General features: G+C 34.9%; 1 protein-coding gene across 6 annotated transcripts in view; it reads left to right on the forward strand.

The window, feature by feature from the left end:
• LOC106075267 (MOB kinase activator 2-like) overlaps positions 1 to 16,722 on the forward strand; it is a 112,970-nt gene that overhangs the window by 9,598 nt on the left and 86,650 nt on the right. The window contains exons 1-2 of one of the 6 annotated variants that reach the window (XM_056044704.1): positions 507 to 709; positions 3,456 to 3,802. The exons of 2 other annotated variants lie outside the window; for them this stretch is intronic. In XM_056044704.1, coding sequence (XP_055900679.1) covers positions 3,705 to 3,802 — 98 coding nt within the window. In that variant the 5' untranslated portion in view covers positions 507 to 709; positions 3,456 to 3,704. Of the gene's footprint in view, positions 1 to 506; positions 710 to 3,455; positions 3,803 to 16,722 lie in introns of those variants that run through there. 3 more of the 6 variants (XM_013236226.2, XM_056044705.1, XM_056044706.1) reach the window with 3 other exon arrangements.

Below are 16,722 nucleotides of genomic sequence, written 5' to 3' on the forward strand. Positions count from 1 at the left end.
TTTGAAACATTTTCTTTAAGGAAAAAAAATCAACAACAAACTATGCACCAGAATAAAGAGACGCTTTAAAAAACACAGTTTGAGACTTAGTTTGATTATCGGAAATCAAGCAATGTAATTATAGATCGGATCACATGACCATGCACACTTCAAGTTCTACATTGGGTAACTATGTCGTCTGCTTGTTCGGTTTCTATTAATAGAAATCACGTGCTCCTAGTTCTCCATTATAACAAGATCTAATCTACGTACAACTTCTCACAACAATGCTCCCGTCTTTCAATCCTTTCTATGCGTTGTAAAGGTTTTTATGCCCGTGTGGAGGGGACTCCACACCTAGTGTACAGCACCAAACTCCGTAATTGTCTCCCTTTCTTTCTTTCCTATATAGGCTAGTGCTATTTTTGGCTAAGGGGCTTGCGCTTTATTATGTCGGATCCGGGGTAACCCTAGTAGACTGCTTGAAAAAAAAAAAAAAGTCGTACGATGACACCACGTGATCGGAACATAGCGGTTTGTTTTTAAACTATCAGAAGGGAATGTATTCTGGCCAACCGCTGGCAGTGTTTACAATATTTGCATAGATCTAGACGTCTAGATACAAGATTTGTTGTTTTTTTTTGTCCATGTGGTGCTAACAAAGACGCGTGTTTATATCTTTCATAGTAAGACGCGTGTTAAGTTTAATAGTTCAGCCTGGTGTTCAATGGTGATTACTCTGTATAAAAAATATAAATAAGTGCTTATAGATCTAGTCATCTTTTAGGATTTGTGCATTTTTTTGCTATAGTTCTGTATAGGTCTAGATCTAAATATAGTAGAGACTGTACATTTTATTAATAATATTGTGAAGTGTTTATAGTTGTCAACATATGATTATAATGAAACTGTGAAATTATTTTAGTAGGCTTGATATCGTTGTACTGTAAAATTACTATATTGTGCTAGCGTGATGTTTCAGTTTCGTACTGTGTTATTATAGTGTATAAGTTATGAATTTAGAAACATACCGTTATACAGATCTGCTCAATTAAAGTGAAGTTATTAATGTAGCTACATTTAGGTAGAAAGCATGTAGACCCAGATATTCGTATATGTAGAGTGAAATTATTATAATGCATATAGGCAGGTGAAAATTCCAAATTAAAAGATATTTAACAATTAATGCAATTGATAAGAGTTTGTTTTAAAAATGATATTTTTTTTTGTCTTAACTTCTTGACACTCTATTGTAGATCTGTGTAGGTCTTGATTTATTTTTTTTTTTATTTTTGATTTCACTAGCTGAGCTAGATTACATGATTGACTCATTCCATTGACTCGATTCCACGTTAGGCTCAGTGACTCATTCTTGCAAACAAATCCGCTCAGTCCATGACACTATTATATCTCTTTTGTTTAATGTAATGACAATGAAATGTGTTTTGTTTATAAGGAGTGGCGACACGGACGTTCAAACATTTCGGCTATTGGGTACTCAAGTGGTTCTCAAAACATTTTCTACCGAAAAATCCCTTATTCATTTTAGGGCACTACGGACATGGGTTCTCAAACATTTTCTGACTCGGCATTGCCTCATTGATTTTTGGTTTGTAGTACATGGCACTTAGGCTTAGGCCATCAGTTCTCTATTTGTTTGTGTTTTTATATTCCCGACTTTAGTTTTTATGGATCAAGGACTATTAAGCTTAGGGGCATTGAGTAGTAAGGTCAAGGTCAGAGTTTAAAAAAAACCTCTGAGCCCCTCCCCCCCCCCCACCCCCCGGGCCGCCTCTCTTCACAACATGCCTGTTGGGTAAGAAAAGCTTTTCAGGGTCGGATGGAACAGTTTGGTCTTTATTCACTTGAAAAATGAAGCACTAACGAGACACTACAAATCGAGAAGCTCCTCTGTCAGTTGTTCTTTTCTATGCGCGTTTTTAACTTCAAATTTCTAGACCACCAACGAGCAAAACTATTCCACAGTCCTGACCAGCCATACAAGGGCAGTGCTCAGTTTGAGTTGTCTGTCTTTGCACGGCCGTCACCGGGAAGACCCAATAAGACAGGCGGCTGCTAATTGTTAGCGAGAGCACTAGTCATGCGAACGTTAAAGCACTGTCACTGACACCGCCTTGTGTTGACTTAAACCTGGCCAGCTCATGGCGTTTGACTGACGGGCCTAATTGTTAGTCATATCTTTGGGCGTTGTCGCCTGTGTGATGGATGGCGTCTCCAGGAATATACGTGCACTTTGAGGAGATTCTCGTTGACCGTCTCATCCTCCCACCTCCTTTGTTTTGACAGTCCATCCAAACAGTCTGTCCGTCAGGGTACCTGTTCATCAATTTGTCCGTTCCTACGCCTGTCAGTCTATTTTCCTTCCTGCTTGTAGAGTGCTAGTTTTGAGTTCGGCAGGTCGATAGCGTGAAGTATCTCTCTTTGACTTTTAGGGAGATATTTCTCTTTCTTCTACTTATTTTGTGTTTCATTCATTCATTCGTTCATTGATTCTTTCCGGCTCATTCCTAATTTCTTTTTTTTTTCTATCAATTTTTTTTTATTTCCTTTTTTTAATTTCTTTATTTTATGTTTTCTTTCACTCTCTTTTGTTATTTCTTTTTTTTTTTTTTACTTTCTTTTTTTTTTACTTTTTTTCCTTTGTACTTTCTTTTTCTGTACATCAATTATGTCCTTCATACTTTTAAAAATATTCTTTTATTTTTCTCTTTCTTTTTTTTTTCTCTTTCCTTCTTTTATTCTTTTTTTTTTTTAATACATTTCATTCTTCCTTCTTGCAGGCTATCTTTCATTTCATCCCACTTGGTCTCTCAGCCTTTCTCGTCTTTTAGCTGTGTCATAAAGATCTTTGGTAATACTTTCGTTTCTGTGTTTGTGCGTATGCGCGCCCTTGTCAAGTCTTAACGTTGGAGATAGATACAGTGGGACGTCTCAAAGCAAACCAAAAAAAAAAAAACGAGGTCGGTGCAATGGGCTCATCCGGTGGGTATTTCTTTTGTGTCTGAACCCAGCCGAGTGTGTGTTAGTGTTACATCAGTCGTCAGTCCGTTTATTGTACTTTCTGTTCGCTACTAGAGTGCTGTTCTTTGAAGTCTCGGTGCATGTACTTTTGACATTAGTCACTTCTTGGATTGTAGCATAAAATAACCTCCACACGTAATAAGTGGTCGATAAGTTTATTCTAGTCTAGTAAGCATTGTTCAAGTCTCTGAGCAGAGGTTTCAATGTCAAGTTCTTGTCATCTCTTGTCAACTTTCGAGTGCCCCTTTGTCCCCCCCCCCCTCCCACCCCTCAAAACTGATTCGTGTAGTCCCCCGCGTACCGGGTACCTCAGATTGAGAAGCGCCGTCCAGTTTGGTAGAAGAACGATTGCAGTGCAGTTCTTTCTCAGCGGCTTCAATGTCATTGGAGTTAATGTGTGTCTAAAATTAACTCTACGGCCGTCTTTTTTTCAGGAAATTTTAGTATCAAATATCTTTTAAATTGCCTCGTAATTCTGAAATTCAGCTAGACAAATGGTTAGGTCCACATGTTGGAGACATAAGGGTGACGATTGTTCTGTGTGCTTATTAGAATTCAACTTGTATTCCTAGCATAGGAACACATACACAGAAAAGCACTGTAAAAAAAAGTAGGATAGTTTAAAAACTAAAAAGAACACTTGACTAAGAAACAGTGGTGACTAGATTTTGTGTTGGTGTAAGATGGACAGTATCAACTATTATTTCAAATCCGAGACAAAGAAACTGAGTGGGATGAGTTACGTCATACAGAGCTTCTACATTTTACAGAACAGATTCTGGTGAGTAGTGTACTATGTGCTCAAGCGAAACACGTTACGGAATGTATGAGAGAGAGAGAGAGAGAGAGAGATGTGATACCTGTATTTTGATTGAGACTGTATTGTTAAACTCACAGTATCATATATGCATGACAACTTAATTTTTTAAATTGATTTTGTATAGCGAATCTCTCCTGCTATAGCATAGCTCAGTACGCTATGGTCCAATCTCTTTTTGAGGCTATATTTTGGTGCTCAGCAAAGCACAACTCGTATCGAGCTTTGATTTCAAATCGAGCCCTCTTGATAGGTAGCTTAGCGTTTCATTTCACTCAGCCACACATCCCACAGTTTATATTACAATATATATTTGTCGTTGTCCTATAATGTATTTTCAAAAAAATAATTCCTTGTGAATCGGTTATAGTTTTTATTTTCCGTTGTATAGACCTGCAAGGATTGTTCCGGAAATAGATCTAGTTCTAGTACCGCACTTTAACAAACCTATTTAAAATTGAGTCAAGTTCAAAATACATTTGCTCTTCAAGAGAGAGAGAGAGAGAAAGATTGAAATACCACATTGAAAACGAAAGTGAAACACTTGAAGCTTAGTGTATGGGCATACTGAGACCCGGTGGAGTTAAATGTCTCCAAGTGCAAGACGTATACAGCAACAAGTGGTTGAAAAATGTCTCCAAGTGCAAGACTTATACAGCAACAAGTGGTTGAGAAATGTCCACAGTTCTAAGACATACAACCACAACTAAAGACAAATGCCTCCAGATATCCAAAACGTCCTGACATTGATATAAATATACAGCGCTTTTTTTTTTTTTTTGTGACGGTACGCACCGTTACGGCGTACCGGCACCTTTTTCAATGTGGGGAAAAAATTATTACTTTTCTTGTATTTTAACGTTTATTATTAATTTATTAGTAGTTAAAGTTTGGCAATTCATCACTGAGTACCGGCACCTATTTTTTTTTTTAAAGCACTATATACATATTATGATTTGAATGACAAGCTTTTCTTTGTTTCTATTTCATCTGTCTTCTTTTCATGTTTTAATTGAGTAAACCTATCTAGACAGGATATCCAGTTACCCATCCCTTAATTTCAAGTAATTGTCTTTTTTAAAAAAAAAAACAACTTTGGATAGCAGTGTTTATGAGCGAGATGAATCTTATATCTTTGGCCCCAGTCCATAGATACAATCAGCGAACATAGAGGAGATTTATCGGATTGCTAAGCTGTGAAAATGATAGAGTAAGGCACATTACAGGTGTATATTCCCTACGTCTGTAAGGCACATTACAGGTGTATATTTCCCTACGTCTGTAAGGCACATTACAGAGGCTATTACCTGCTACTTCGGTAGCCTTGGTTGAAAGGCAAGCGTTGCTCACTTAGCTGGAGACTTGTTTATGGCTGCCTGATACTTAACCAATTTAGCCAGACCGTTAATTAAACGGTATGGCCTCTTCAAAATGTCTCTTTATTTTTCTACCCATGGTAAGGAGACGGATAAGGGTCCTTGAGCTCGTAGGTTGCGCAGTCGAGCGGATTGCTGTGTCCTTTTCGGGAAAAAAGAAGTTGACAGTTTCGGTCTTTTATATGTGACAGTGGTTCTCACATTTCTGGATTGCTTGTTTATTATGCTTGTTTATGCAATCGTTTGGACTGGTGATTTGTATTGCATACATTTTTACGTAGTCATTTTTTCTCCTCATCTTTGTATATACCCACTGTATTATATTATCATCATATTACAATCATACACATTCACCTATCCCTTAGTCTGATGGGGCACCACACATGATCTGCCGACCGTCGGTCTCCATTTCTCTGACTAGAATCTCTTTAAATGACATGCTCGTCCATTCTTTGATGTTTTCTTCACATCTCTTTCTCTTCGTCTTTTTCCTGGTACGAGCATACACAAGACCTGATAAAAACATTATCTATCGAAAAAAATAACAACACCTCAACATATTTGATCATATTTATTATTAATATATAATACAAAGCAGAAAGTAAGGCGTATTGACCAATCTGATGTAACTTGGCATACATTTTCCTTGGGTACTAACTCGAACCGTGACGTATGTATAGTAGTCCTAAAACAAACTTAAGACCCTCAAAAAAAAAGTTGCCGAACTCTATGAAAGTATTAGTATTTCATGGATCTAGGCCATGTTTACCGTGTTTAGATCGAAAAGATCTAGATCTAATTTTTAGAACTACACTTTGCACAGATTGTTTTTTATTTTAACACATGGAAATACAAAATATAGTCTATTGATTTCATTATTTAATAAAATTAACCTTCAAATTTGTGTTTCAAAAGCATTTTTACATAAATTCGTTCCTTATATCTGCGAATTTAGAAGTCCTGACGTACACTCTTTCATTAGACAAGACTGAAATTTTACACATCTCTCTATTCCTAGGTCTAAAACTCTAATTCAACTCTAAGATGATATAACTTCTCTTCAGAAAGATAGTTTTATACTTTAACACATGAACATACTAATTATATTCCATTCCTTTCATATTTTAATCAAATTAACATTCAAATTTGTTTTCCTAAAGCATTTTTTCATACATTCTTTCGCTGTAGCTGCGAAGCCGTGTTGACACACATTTTAATAGTTCATTCATGAGTCCCGTACCTCTAGCAAGAAAGTCACGGCTGCGTATAGCGAAGGTTCCACTCACGCGCAGAACGAAATCTGTCCAAGCCAATTGTCACCACCTCAAAGTTGGTGCCATAGAGTAGAAACCCTAATTCTGTATTGTGTATGTTAATTCCATATTGTGAATCTTATTCACAACCCATGTAGCACTAAGGTGAACACTTTTGACCTTAGGTGAACCAGAGAGTTAAAGGCAGTCAGTCCACATAGAGATCTTGTAGCAAGCACTTGTATTGAGTCACTTAAGATATAAGCAGTAGAGTTAGATGTTTAAAGTAGTTGGTTATAGAATAAGTACTAAGTTGTGATATTCGTATATTACTGTTGGATTAATACTGACCATTCCTGGGTCGAATTGTATGGTGTATTCACTATGTGGTGTTATATTAAACTTATTGTATCTGCTACACCCAGCGTCATTTCATTATTCAGTGATTTGTAACAAGAACCCAATGTCACCACCACGCCTACATTGATAACCACAGCCACATTCATAACATATAAAATAACTACGGTGACATTTAATGGTGTCAGAAGTGGTGTCAGAAAACGACATTTATGGTGTCAGAAGTGTCCAAAGCGCAAGCCATTCAGTGACATTTATAGTGTCAGAAGTGTCAGAAAATGATATCTTTGGTGTCAGAATAGTGTCAGAAGTGTCAGCAAACGATATTTTATGATATCAGAAGTGTCAGATCTACTAACTTAAAGGATTTATGAGCACCAGAGGAACAAGTCAAGAATTTTTTTCCTATTGCTGTCAGAAATATTTTAATACTACAGTTACTTACAGTAACATTTATACGGATATTTTTGAAGTTGGCAAGTGAACTATTTAGTTAACACATGAAAAAGTAACTCTAAAAAATATTTGTTTACACAAATCATGACGCCACTCAACGAGCAAGAAAGCTAAAACCTGATTATTATAGACTCTACTATTTTTCTCATTTGGTCGTTCAGCGACACAATTTTTCAACATTATAGAGATGACCTAGATCTACATTTATTGAGACCAGCACACAATTTTTCAAGTGAGATTCACGTGATCCAAGAGTGACATTATTATTATCTTCAGCTAGTCTAACACTACTAACAGAAAACAGAGCTGAAATTGAAAGTTAACTGTGCCTACTATTTTAACTTGTACTTCAAGATTGAACTATACATGAATTACAACGAATCCAGAATTTATTAAATTTTTTTGACTACACACTTGGTATCTAGAGCTACTACTACATGTCACATTGACCTGCCATGACACAGTTAACGTTAGCGAGCTATTTTTTTCATCTGTGATGAACTGAACAATTTGAACTGTTCCTGTCTGAGCTGTATTTTCAACTTTTCCAGTTGACTACTGTCCTAAGTGTCATTTATCTGGAAGCCTGATTTATGTGGTTGTACTTTTACACCAGTTGAGATAGCTTTAGGAGCACAGCATTGTTCAAAGTTACTTTAACATCATAAGCGAAAGAGATCAAACATGATATGCTGAGACAACCTGATCTTACAACCTGTGTGGGTGAAACTAGACAACCGTGATACTACAACCGGTGTGGGTGAAAATCTAGTACTACAAGTCATTCAAGTCATCGTTTGAAGACAGCTGATATATGGTCAGTCGAAGTAGCTGACATATTCAAGAATCATCTACATCGAGTGCTCGTCATAATTCTAATGACACACTCCTATTGTCGCTGTCTAACAGCACATTTAATAAGAGAGCGCTCTCACTCTTAGACCTCTCTTGTCGTCACTACTTATGGTCATTTTTAGTTATTTATATTTGTTTCAGCAACTGTACGAAACAGTGGATTACCTATCAAGCACATGAATTATTTAGTGGATTACTTATGAACTGTAACATTGTACTGTGGATTTAACAAGTGGATTACTTATGAACTGTACCATTGTGCTGTGGATTTAACAAGTGGATTACTTATGAACTGTACTGTTGTGCTGCGGATTTAGCAAGTGGATTACTTATGAACTGTACTGTGGACATATTTTATGTGGAGCATCACCGGAACTTTATGTACAAGTCAAGCATCAAGTGAATATTTAAGGGAAGTAACTTTAATTACCCTTAGTATTATCAATATTGATTAGTTCTCTTTGAACTACACCACAATTTTTTTCATTGTTTACATTAGTATTTATAGATACATTTGACTTTAGGGACTAAATTTAATTGTCTATTGAGTCTGAGCATTTATATTTTTTTCAAGTAAGCATCCAGGTATTGGTAGGGACTCTTTTAGATAAAGTAAATACTTGATCGTATAGCTGTATTAGTCAAGTTTGTATTTCGTCAAGTATCTATCATATTGTTAAACTCTTGTATTGATATTGTCTTGTTTACATCTGTTGAATTTTCTTTTGCGTCATAGTTATTTCTCATTGTAATTCTTTTGTCTACTATTTCTACTATCTTGTAATGTCTCTTTAAAGCAGACTGTTTAGTATCTATAGTGTATTTATGTTTGTCTAATTTCTTATTAATATATATATTTATTTTACTTCTTATTTCAACCTATTTTTTATTATTATCAACACTACACTACACACTTGATACACTATGGGATATATTTTGATTTGAGATTGTGACAAGATTGATTGTATATAATATATACTTTGAGCACATTGAACTATTTTGATACTATTGATACATTGATCACTATTTATCAGACTAATAAGGCTCACATAATTGTGAATTATTTGTTGCAATAAATTTTTACATTGCAAGTGGAGATACTAAAAATACATAATCACATAATTGATCAGTAAAGTATTACATTACGAACTAGACAAAGTACCAAGAATAACTGAAGATACCTCATAACCTCAATTGTTTCGCACAAAATATATATCTACTATTACCTGCAATTACTATTTGAGCTATAATAATTATTTATCGTACAATTTCATTTACAAATATCTAGTACACATATCTATTACTAAACTATATTACTAATTTGAATCTTTGAAAATGGCTGAGTATGAAAAACTAATAGAGATAGTGGATAAACTAAAGTTAAAAGAAAATGATAGAGCTGCATTCATTAAAATTGAAATAGATAGAATTAGAGTAGAAAAAGACAAGCAACGGGAAGAAAGGATACATGAAAGAAGACTCAGAGAGAAAGAACAAGAAAACTTAGAGAAAGAAAAAGAACGCCAGCATGAAATAAAATTAAAAGAACATGAAGAAAAAATGGCCAAGCTAGCAAAAGAAAATAAAGACAATTCAGCAAGTCAAACTTCATCTCATCATCAGTATCATAGCAAATTTAGGAACTTTGACCCAAAAGAAGACACATTGGAAAATTTCATAATTCAATTTGAATACATCTGTCAAACAGCAAATATGAATAGTGCACAAATGGCTCAACAACTTTTAGCTAACCTAAGAGGTGAACCACTAAACATCATTGACACACTAACTATGGAGCAGAGAAAAGACTACAACACAGTAAAACAAAGACTTATTGAACATTTTGGCAAGACAGAGGAGCACTATCGAAAACTTTTTAGGGAAATAAAACTAGCCAAGAATGCAGATTTAAAAAGAACAATACATGACATGCGCCAGAACATGACAAAGTGGCTACAACTCGCAAACTGCAACTTAGATGACCCCAAACAGATCTTAGATTTCTTTCTCATTGAGAATGTGCTAATTAATGTTACAGATGCAGCATTCTCATTCCTGAAGGAGAGAAAAATAAAAAATGAAGCTGAATTGATATCAAACTTAACAACATACAAAGACTCACACCCAAACATCACCATTGACAAAAGGGAATTGTACAATGTAGCTGCAACAGTGACAGAAAACCATCCAAGAACTACAAATAAATTTAAATATGCCAAGAGCATACAATGTTTTTTCTGTGGCATATTGGGTCACACCAAAGCAGAGTGCAGAAAGAGAATGGCATCAGAAAAACAGCAACATGTAAATAGAAACCATAAATATGGAAGAGATAACAGAACTTTCCAGAGCTTCAGTCCTAACTACAATAGATCCTATCAACAACAATATAACAGAAGAACATGGCAAAGCTACAGTCCAACTAACAGTAGATCACATCAAACAAACAGAAGATGGCAAAACAACAGAATGTCTAGAAGAGACCAATTTCAAGATAGACAACATACTTACCACAATAACAATCATACCAGACAAAACATAGCAGCTGTAGCAACTGAAAGACCAATAGAATATGAAACAGTAGCATATATACAGACAAAGGTAGCCAAATTAAAAGTGTATCCTGCCTATGTGGATGGCATTAAGGTATATGCATTACGTGACAGCGGCTGCACCTCAATCATTGTGAAGAAATCACTAGTAAAACCTGAACAGATCCTAAAAGACAAGGTCACACTGACTTATGCAAATAAAGACTTATGGGAAGAATGTGAAACAGCATTAGTTTTCATTGAATCACCATGGTTCACTGGTCAATACAAAGCCATAGTAATGAACAACCCAGCTGAAGAACTAATTATAGGGAACATAGAGAATATAGTTGAACTGTCAGAAGAAGCCTTAGTAAAATGGGCTAATAGTGTAAATCAAGAAAATATAGAAGTAGCTGCAGTAACAACAAGAGCTCAAGCTAAATTAGATAAGGAAAGCAGAAACACTGACACAAGTGAAGTGACCAGTGAAAGAAATAAAGGCAAACAGTATATTTCAAACAAAGATACTGTACATATAGAGTGTCAAACGGAGAACACATCAAAAATAAAAAATGACAAGAAAGACAAATCTTTTATGGCCATAATTCCAAACATGAATGTCAACAAAGATGAATTAATTGAGATGCAGCAAAATGATCCAACAATTTCGAACATATGCAAGAATTTATGCAACAGAATTGAAGGACCATACAGCAAAATAAATGGAGTAGCTATAAAGCATAAGAAAATAAGAAATGGAAATGAAGTGCTACAAATAGTAATACCTCAGCAATTGAGAAAAAGCATCATTGAAACATGTCATGACAGTCCCTTGGCTGGACATATGGCTTACACAAGAACACTAGAAAAAATAAGACACAACTGTTTCTGGCCTAAGATGGAGCAAGAAGTGAAGGCATATACTAAGAGTTGTGTACAGTGCATAAGAAGAAATCCAATCACAGGGAAACACAAAGCACCTCTACAAGAAACAGATACAGTAGAGACACCATTCGAAAAACTAGCCATGGATATAGCTGAACTTCCAACTGTAACAGCTAAAGGAAATAGATACATATTATCATTCATGGATTTTGCCACACGCTGGCCTGAAGCTTTCCCATTAAAACACATTGATGCAAGTACGATATGTCAGACGTTATTACTATTATTTACCATGATAGGCTTTCCTAGAACCATTGTCAGTGATAACGGAACTCAGTTTAAAGCGGCCCTAACAGCCGCATTCGCAAAGTTAACAGAAGTCAATCAAGTCTTTAGTACAGTTTACCATGCACAAGCAAACAGTATTGTAGAACGTTGGAATAAATCTATGAAGATTATGTTGGACAAAGTATGTATGGAAAACCCAAACAACTGGGATGAGATGCTACCATATATATTGTTTGCGTACCGTGAAGCCAAGAACGAATCAACAGGTTTCTCTCCATATGAATTAGTACATAACAGAAAAATGAGAGGACCATTACATTTATGGAAACAAAACATGCTTGAGATTAAAGAAGAAGATTTCCCACTTATAGTGAAGAACAAAAATCAGTTAACATATGCGGTCAAAACGGCACAAGAGAATATTAAAAGAAGCACAAAGAAACACAGAGACATTAAAAACAAAAATAGAGTGTTAAGAGAATTTGAAGAAGGAGATACAGTTTACGTAAAAATGCGAGATGAGGAAGAATTTTATGATGGTCCATATACTATTGAAAAGAAAGTAGGAAACGTAACATATGAAGTTGAGATGAATGGAATAGTGAGGAAATTACATGTCAACAAACTGAAAGGTAGCCCCAGAAGAGAACATGCTATGGTAGTACAAAGCAATGATGTGGAAGAATGTGAGATATTTGAAGATGAGACAGATAGCGAACTAAATTTTTTTCTTCATGCCTGTGCTGTATCACAACATATTGAAACACCAGCAGCAAATGAAGAGCAAGTAGAAAATGTATTGAGAGAGTACAAGGATGTGATTACAAATCAACTAGGGAGGACAAGCATAATTCAGCATAAAATCAGATTGAAAGACTATTCTGCAATAAAGAAAAAAAACTATACAATACCAACAGCATACTGTGACAAAGTTAAAGAAGAATTAAATAAGCTACTGAAGGATGGAACAATCAGAAGGGTAGATGAACAAAGTGAATATGTGTCCCCAATAGTAATAGTCAAAAAGAAAGATAACACTCTACGTGTGTGCTGTGATTTTAGAGAATTGAATAGCAAAACAGTGATTGATGCAGAACCACTACCTCTACCAGAACAGTTGATAGAAAAAATAGGAAGCTCAGAAATATTTACCACTTGTGATTTGAACCGTGGGTTCTGGCAAATAGAGATGGAGGAGAGATCCAAAAAGTTTGCCGCGTTCAGCTGCAATTTGCCAGGTCTAGTAGGAGTGTACCAATGGAATGTGATGCCATTTGGCTTGGTGAACAGTACGGCAACATTCCAAAAATGTATGGCCAAGTTGCTGGAGGGAATAGAAGATGTAGTTTTCTACGTGGATGATATCTGCATATTTTCAAAAACTTGGGAAAATCACATTAAAACTCTCAAACAAGTATTAAATAGGCTGAGGGAGAACAAGTTGACTATAGCCCCTGATAAACTACATATAGGGAAAACTAAAATAGAATTTTTAGGCTATGAAATAGGAAACAAACAAATAAGGCCTACTAGAAGCAACCTAAATAAAATAATGCAAGTTAAACCACCAGAAACTAAAAAAGACATTCAAGCCATTATAGGATTATTTAATTTTTACAAGAAATTTATTAGTAACTATACACAATTAATATCTCCTCTTTATGACTTATTAAAAGTAAAGAACAGCAACAAGGACACATATAAGAAAATAATTGCAGCTTCTAAAGAATGTAGAGAAGCAGTAGATAAACTCAAAGAAATATTTAATGATGATAAGAGATTACATATACCCAGTAAAGATAAAGTATTTGAATTATACACAGACGCATCTGACACTGCCATAGGAGCATGTCTTATGCAGAGAGATGATAAGAATAATCTGGTCCCCATAGAATATCTTAGCAGAAGATTATCCAGGGCAGAAACAAGATACAGCACCATAGAAAAAGAATGTTTAGCCATAGTGTGGTGTACACTGCGACTAAAAAGACATCTGTTAGGCAGATTTTTCCTAATATTTACAGATCATAAACCATTAACCACTCTAAATGTTAAAGCAAATACTAATAGTAGAATTACAAGATGGACCATGATCCTAGCTGATTTCCATTTTGAAATAAAACAAATAAAAGGGAAAGATAATGTTATTGCTGATTTTATGTCCAGATATATTCAAGATAATCAGAATGACTTAGATAATGATCTATGTCATGTTAGTCAAAACTTGTATTGCTAAATGTCAAAGATTTAAGATTCACACCTTAAAGTAAAAAATTATTTTTACAACCAGCTATGATGTCATTTTGTAAATATTGAGCATTATTTTGTAAACAATGAGTACTATTTTTAAACATTGAACTAGAACTAAGACTTCATTTTTTTAAACTCCATTTGTAAACAAACTTTGGAATTTGATTACTTCATTGTAACCTACATTTTTTTCACATTCTTTTGTCAACAAGAAAAACATTTTTGTACTCAACAATGTAAACAAACATTGAATTTTTTTCCCAACTTATTCAGTACCTAGCTTAATTTTTTTTCCATACAATGTAAACATTATTTTTCCCATTGTATTGAGAACAACTGTGACAAATGTTTTTTCTACAGCTATTGTAAACAAGATTGCAATTTTTTTACTGTGTCATTTATCACAATTATATAACTTAGTCACATTTTTCAATACTATTGAAAAAAGGAGATTGATTCATAATGTAACTTATTTATTCAATGTCAATTAGTGTAATTAAATATTGACATACACTTGTATTTTTTGAAAACATTTTTGTCAAACTATTCTTATGGACTATATTTTTTGTAACAATCATTGATGTAAACAAGAAGATTGTTGTACAAACTTTTTGATATTTCAAGTACTGAAAGAGACACTTGATATTATTTTTTAAATTGGACTTACACATTTTTTCACAACAGATTAAAATAAATACAACTAAACCATAACTCTAGACGATAGAGCTACTTTATACTTTAATACATGGACATACAAAATAAAATCCATTTCATATTTTAATCAAATATATGTAGGCCTACAAGAAAATATTTTTATTTCAAAAAATGAATTTAGGTCGATTAGCTATTTTGATAGCTCCGTTCATACAATTTTTACATTCACGCTTTCGCTTTACTTATAGCATTTTTATTTCGTTTAATTGTTTCCAAAACACTTTCTCTGATCTCAGTGACTATATCGACAGTGATACGCAAATTAAGACCTGCGGGTTAAATATGGCTATTCTAATATATATTTCAGAATGTAAGGCATATGTATGTATGTATATATGTTCCGCATGGAAATCAAAACAATTTGACCAATCTTGATAAAACTTGGCATCAATGTTCCTTATATCATGGAGGAGACCGTAGCCTATGTTTAATGCTTCCTTCTTTTTTCAAAAACAGGGGGGGGGGGGGGCTAAAAATAAAATAAAATACCTAAATTTTTCTCTATTAAAGAGAAATTGGGTAAACCCGGCCGCAAACCGCGGGTCATATTTGACTAGTAGTAAATAAAACACGACTCAATTAGTCGAATATAGTTACATGTAGTAATAATACTAATAGTAATAATATACAGATATACACTTTCATCATTCAGTGGCCCAACAGAACCATATGCTAATCATAGGCTTACAATGCCGACATTTTGTATTCGCTGTTGTCAATAATGCATCATCATCTTCATCAGTTCCTTGACTTGGGTCGTAGTGGTGTTGGGAGAAGGGGGATATGACGGTTCACGTAACCCAATCTCTCATTTTTTCCCCAGCAGTTCTTAACAGAACGTTGAAAGAAGTCGGTCCATTCTTCGCGTTGTCCAGTCGGCTTTTCGTTGGACGACCTTTTCTTTGTGCTCCCTTCACTGTACCTTGAAGGACGACTTACGCAACTGAGGCATGTTTTACAATAGGACCGAACCAGCTCAGATTTCCTCTCTTCGCAGTATTGAGGAGTTTATCCTTCCCCCCCCCCCCCGGCCAGCCAAAGTGTTAACTTGAAAAGTACAAACTCATATTCCTTTTTTCCCCTGGTATCTGATACTCAATACAACTAACCCACATTCATTTGTAAATCAACAAAACTATAGATCTCTCAACACTGTCATCAGAACACATGACGTGACACTAGAACAGTGTTTCTCAAACTTTTTTGTCTGGCGGCACAGTAAAAAAACGACAAAAATTTCGCGGCACACCACTAAGAGCAACAGTTGTTTTATAATAAAAAAAAAAGATTTTACCTGTTCTTAAGTATTACATTTAATGTGTAGGGTATGCCTGTTTTTGAGAGCAAATGCGATCTAATCAAGTCTCCAGAGTCGACAAACAAACTCGCATTTCATCGTTTATTGTAAGAAGTTTCTCTCTTTTCTTAGACTTGATTTCAGTCAGTGCTGAAAATTCAAACTCACAAAACCATAAAGATGCAAATGGAAGAATTATTTTGATTGCTTTTAAACTGATTGCAGGGTATAACTTGTTGATTGAAATCCAAAACATGTCCTGGCTGTTTTCCCCAAAAATTTGACTTTAGAGCTGCATCATTTTTTAATTCTTCTTCATTTTGTAAGATTTGTAGCTTCATTGTTTCCGAATGGAGAGCTGACCCATCCATACTCATTACTTCCAACTGTTGGAAAGTAATGCTGCAATGCTGACTGCAGATGTGTCAAAGTGTCCAGAATTTTGGGGCTCATTTCTTTATTTGAAGCACATTCATTGTAAGTAGGAAAGCAGTCCTTTCGAGATCTTACTTTGCATCAACGACAATTTTTCACCAAATGACTTCAGTTTTGAGATGCAGTGATGATGGTTTCCGATGGTCCTTTAAAACTTAAATTCAATGAATTTAATTTGTCAAAT

The sequence above is a fragment of the Biomphalaria glabrata genome, chromosome 10 (genome assembly GCF_947242115.1).
Source record: "Biomphalaria glabrata chromosome 10, xgBioGlab47.1, whole genome shotgun sequence".
NCBI lineage: Eukaryota > Metazoa > Mollusca > Gastropoda > Planorbidae > Biomphalaria > Biomphalaria glabrata.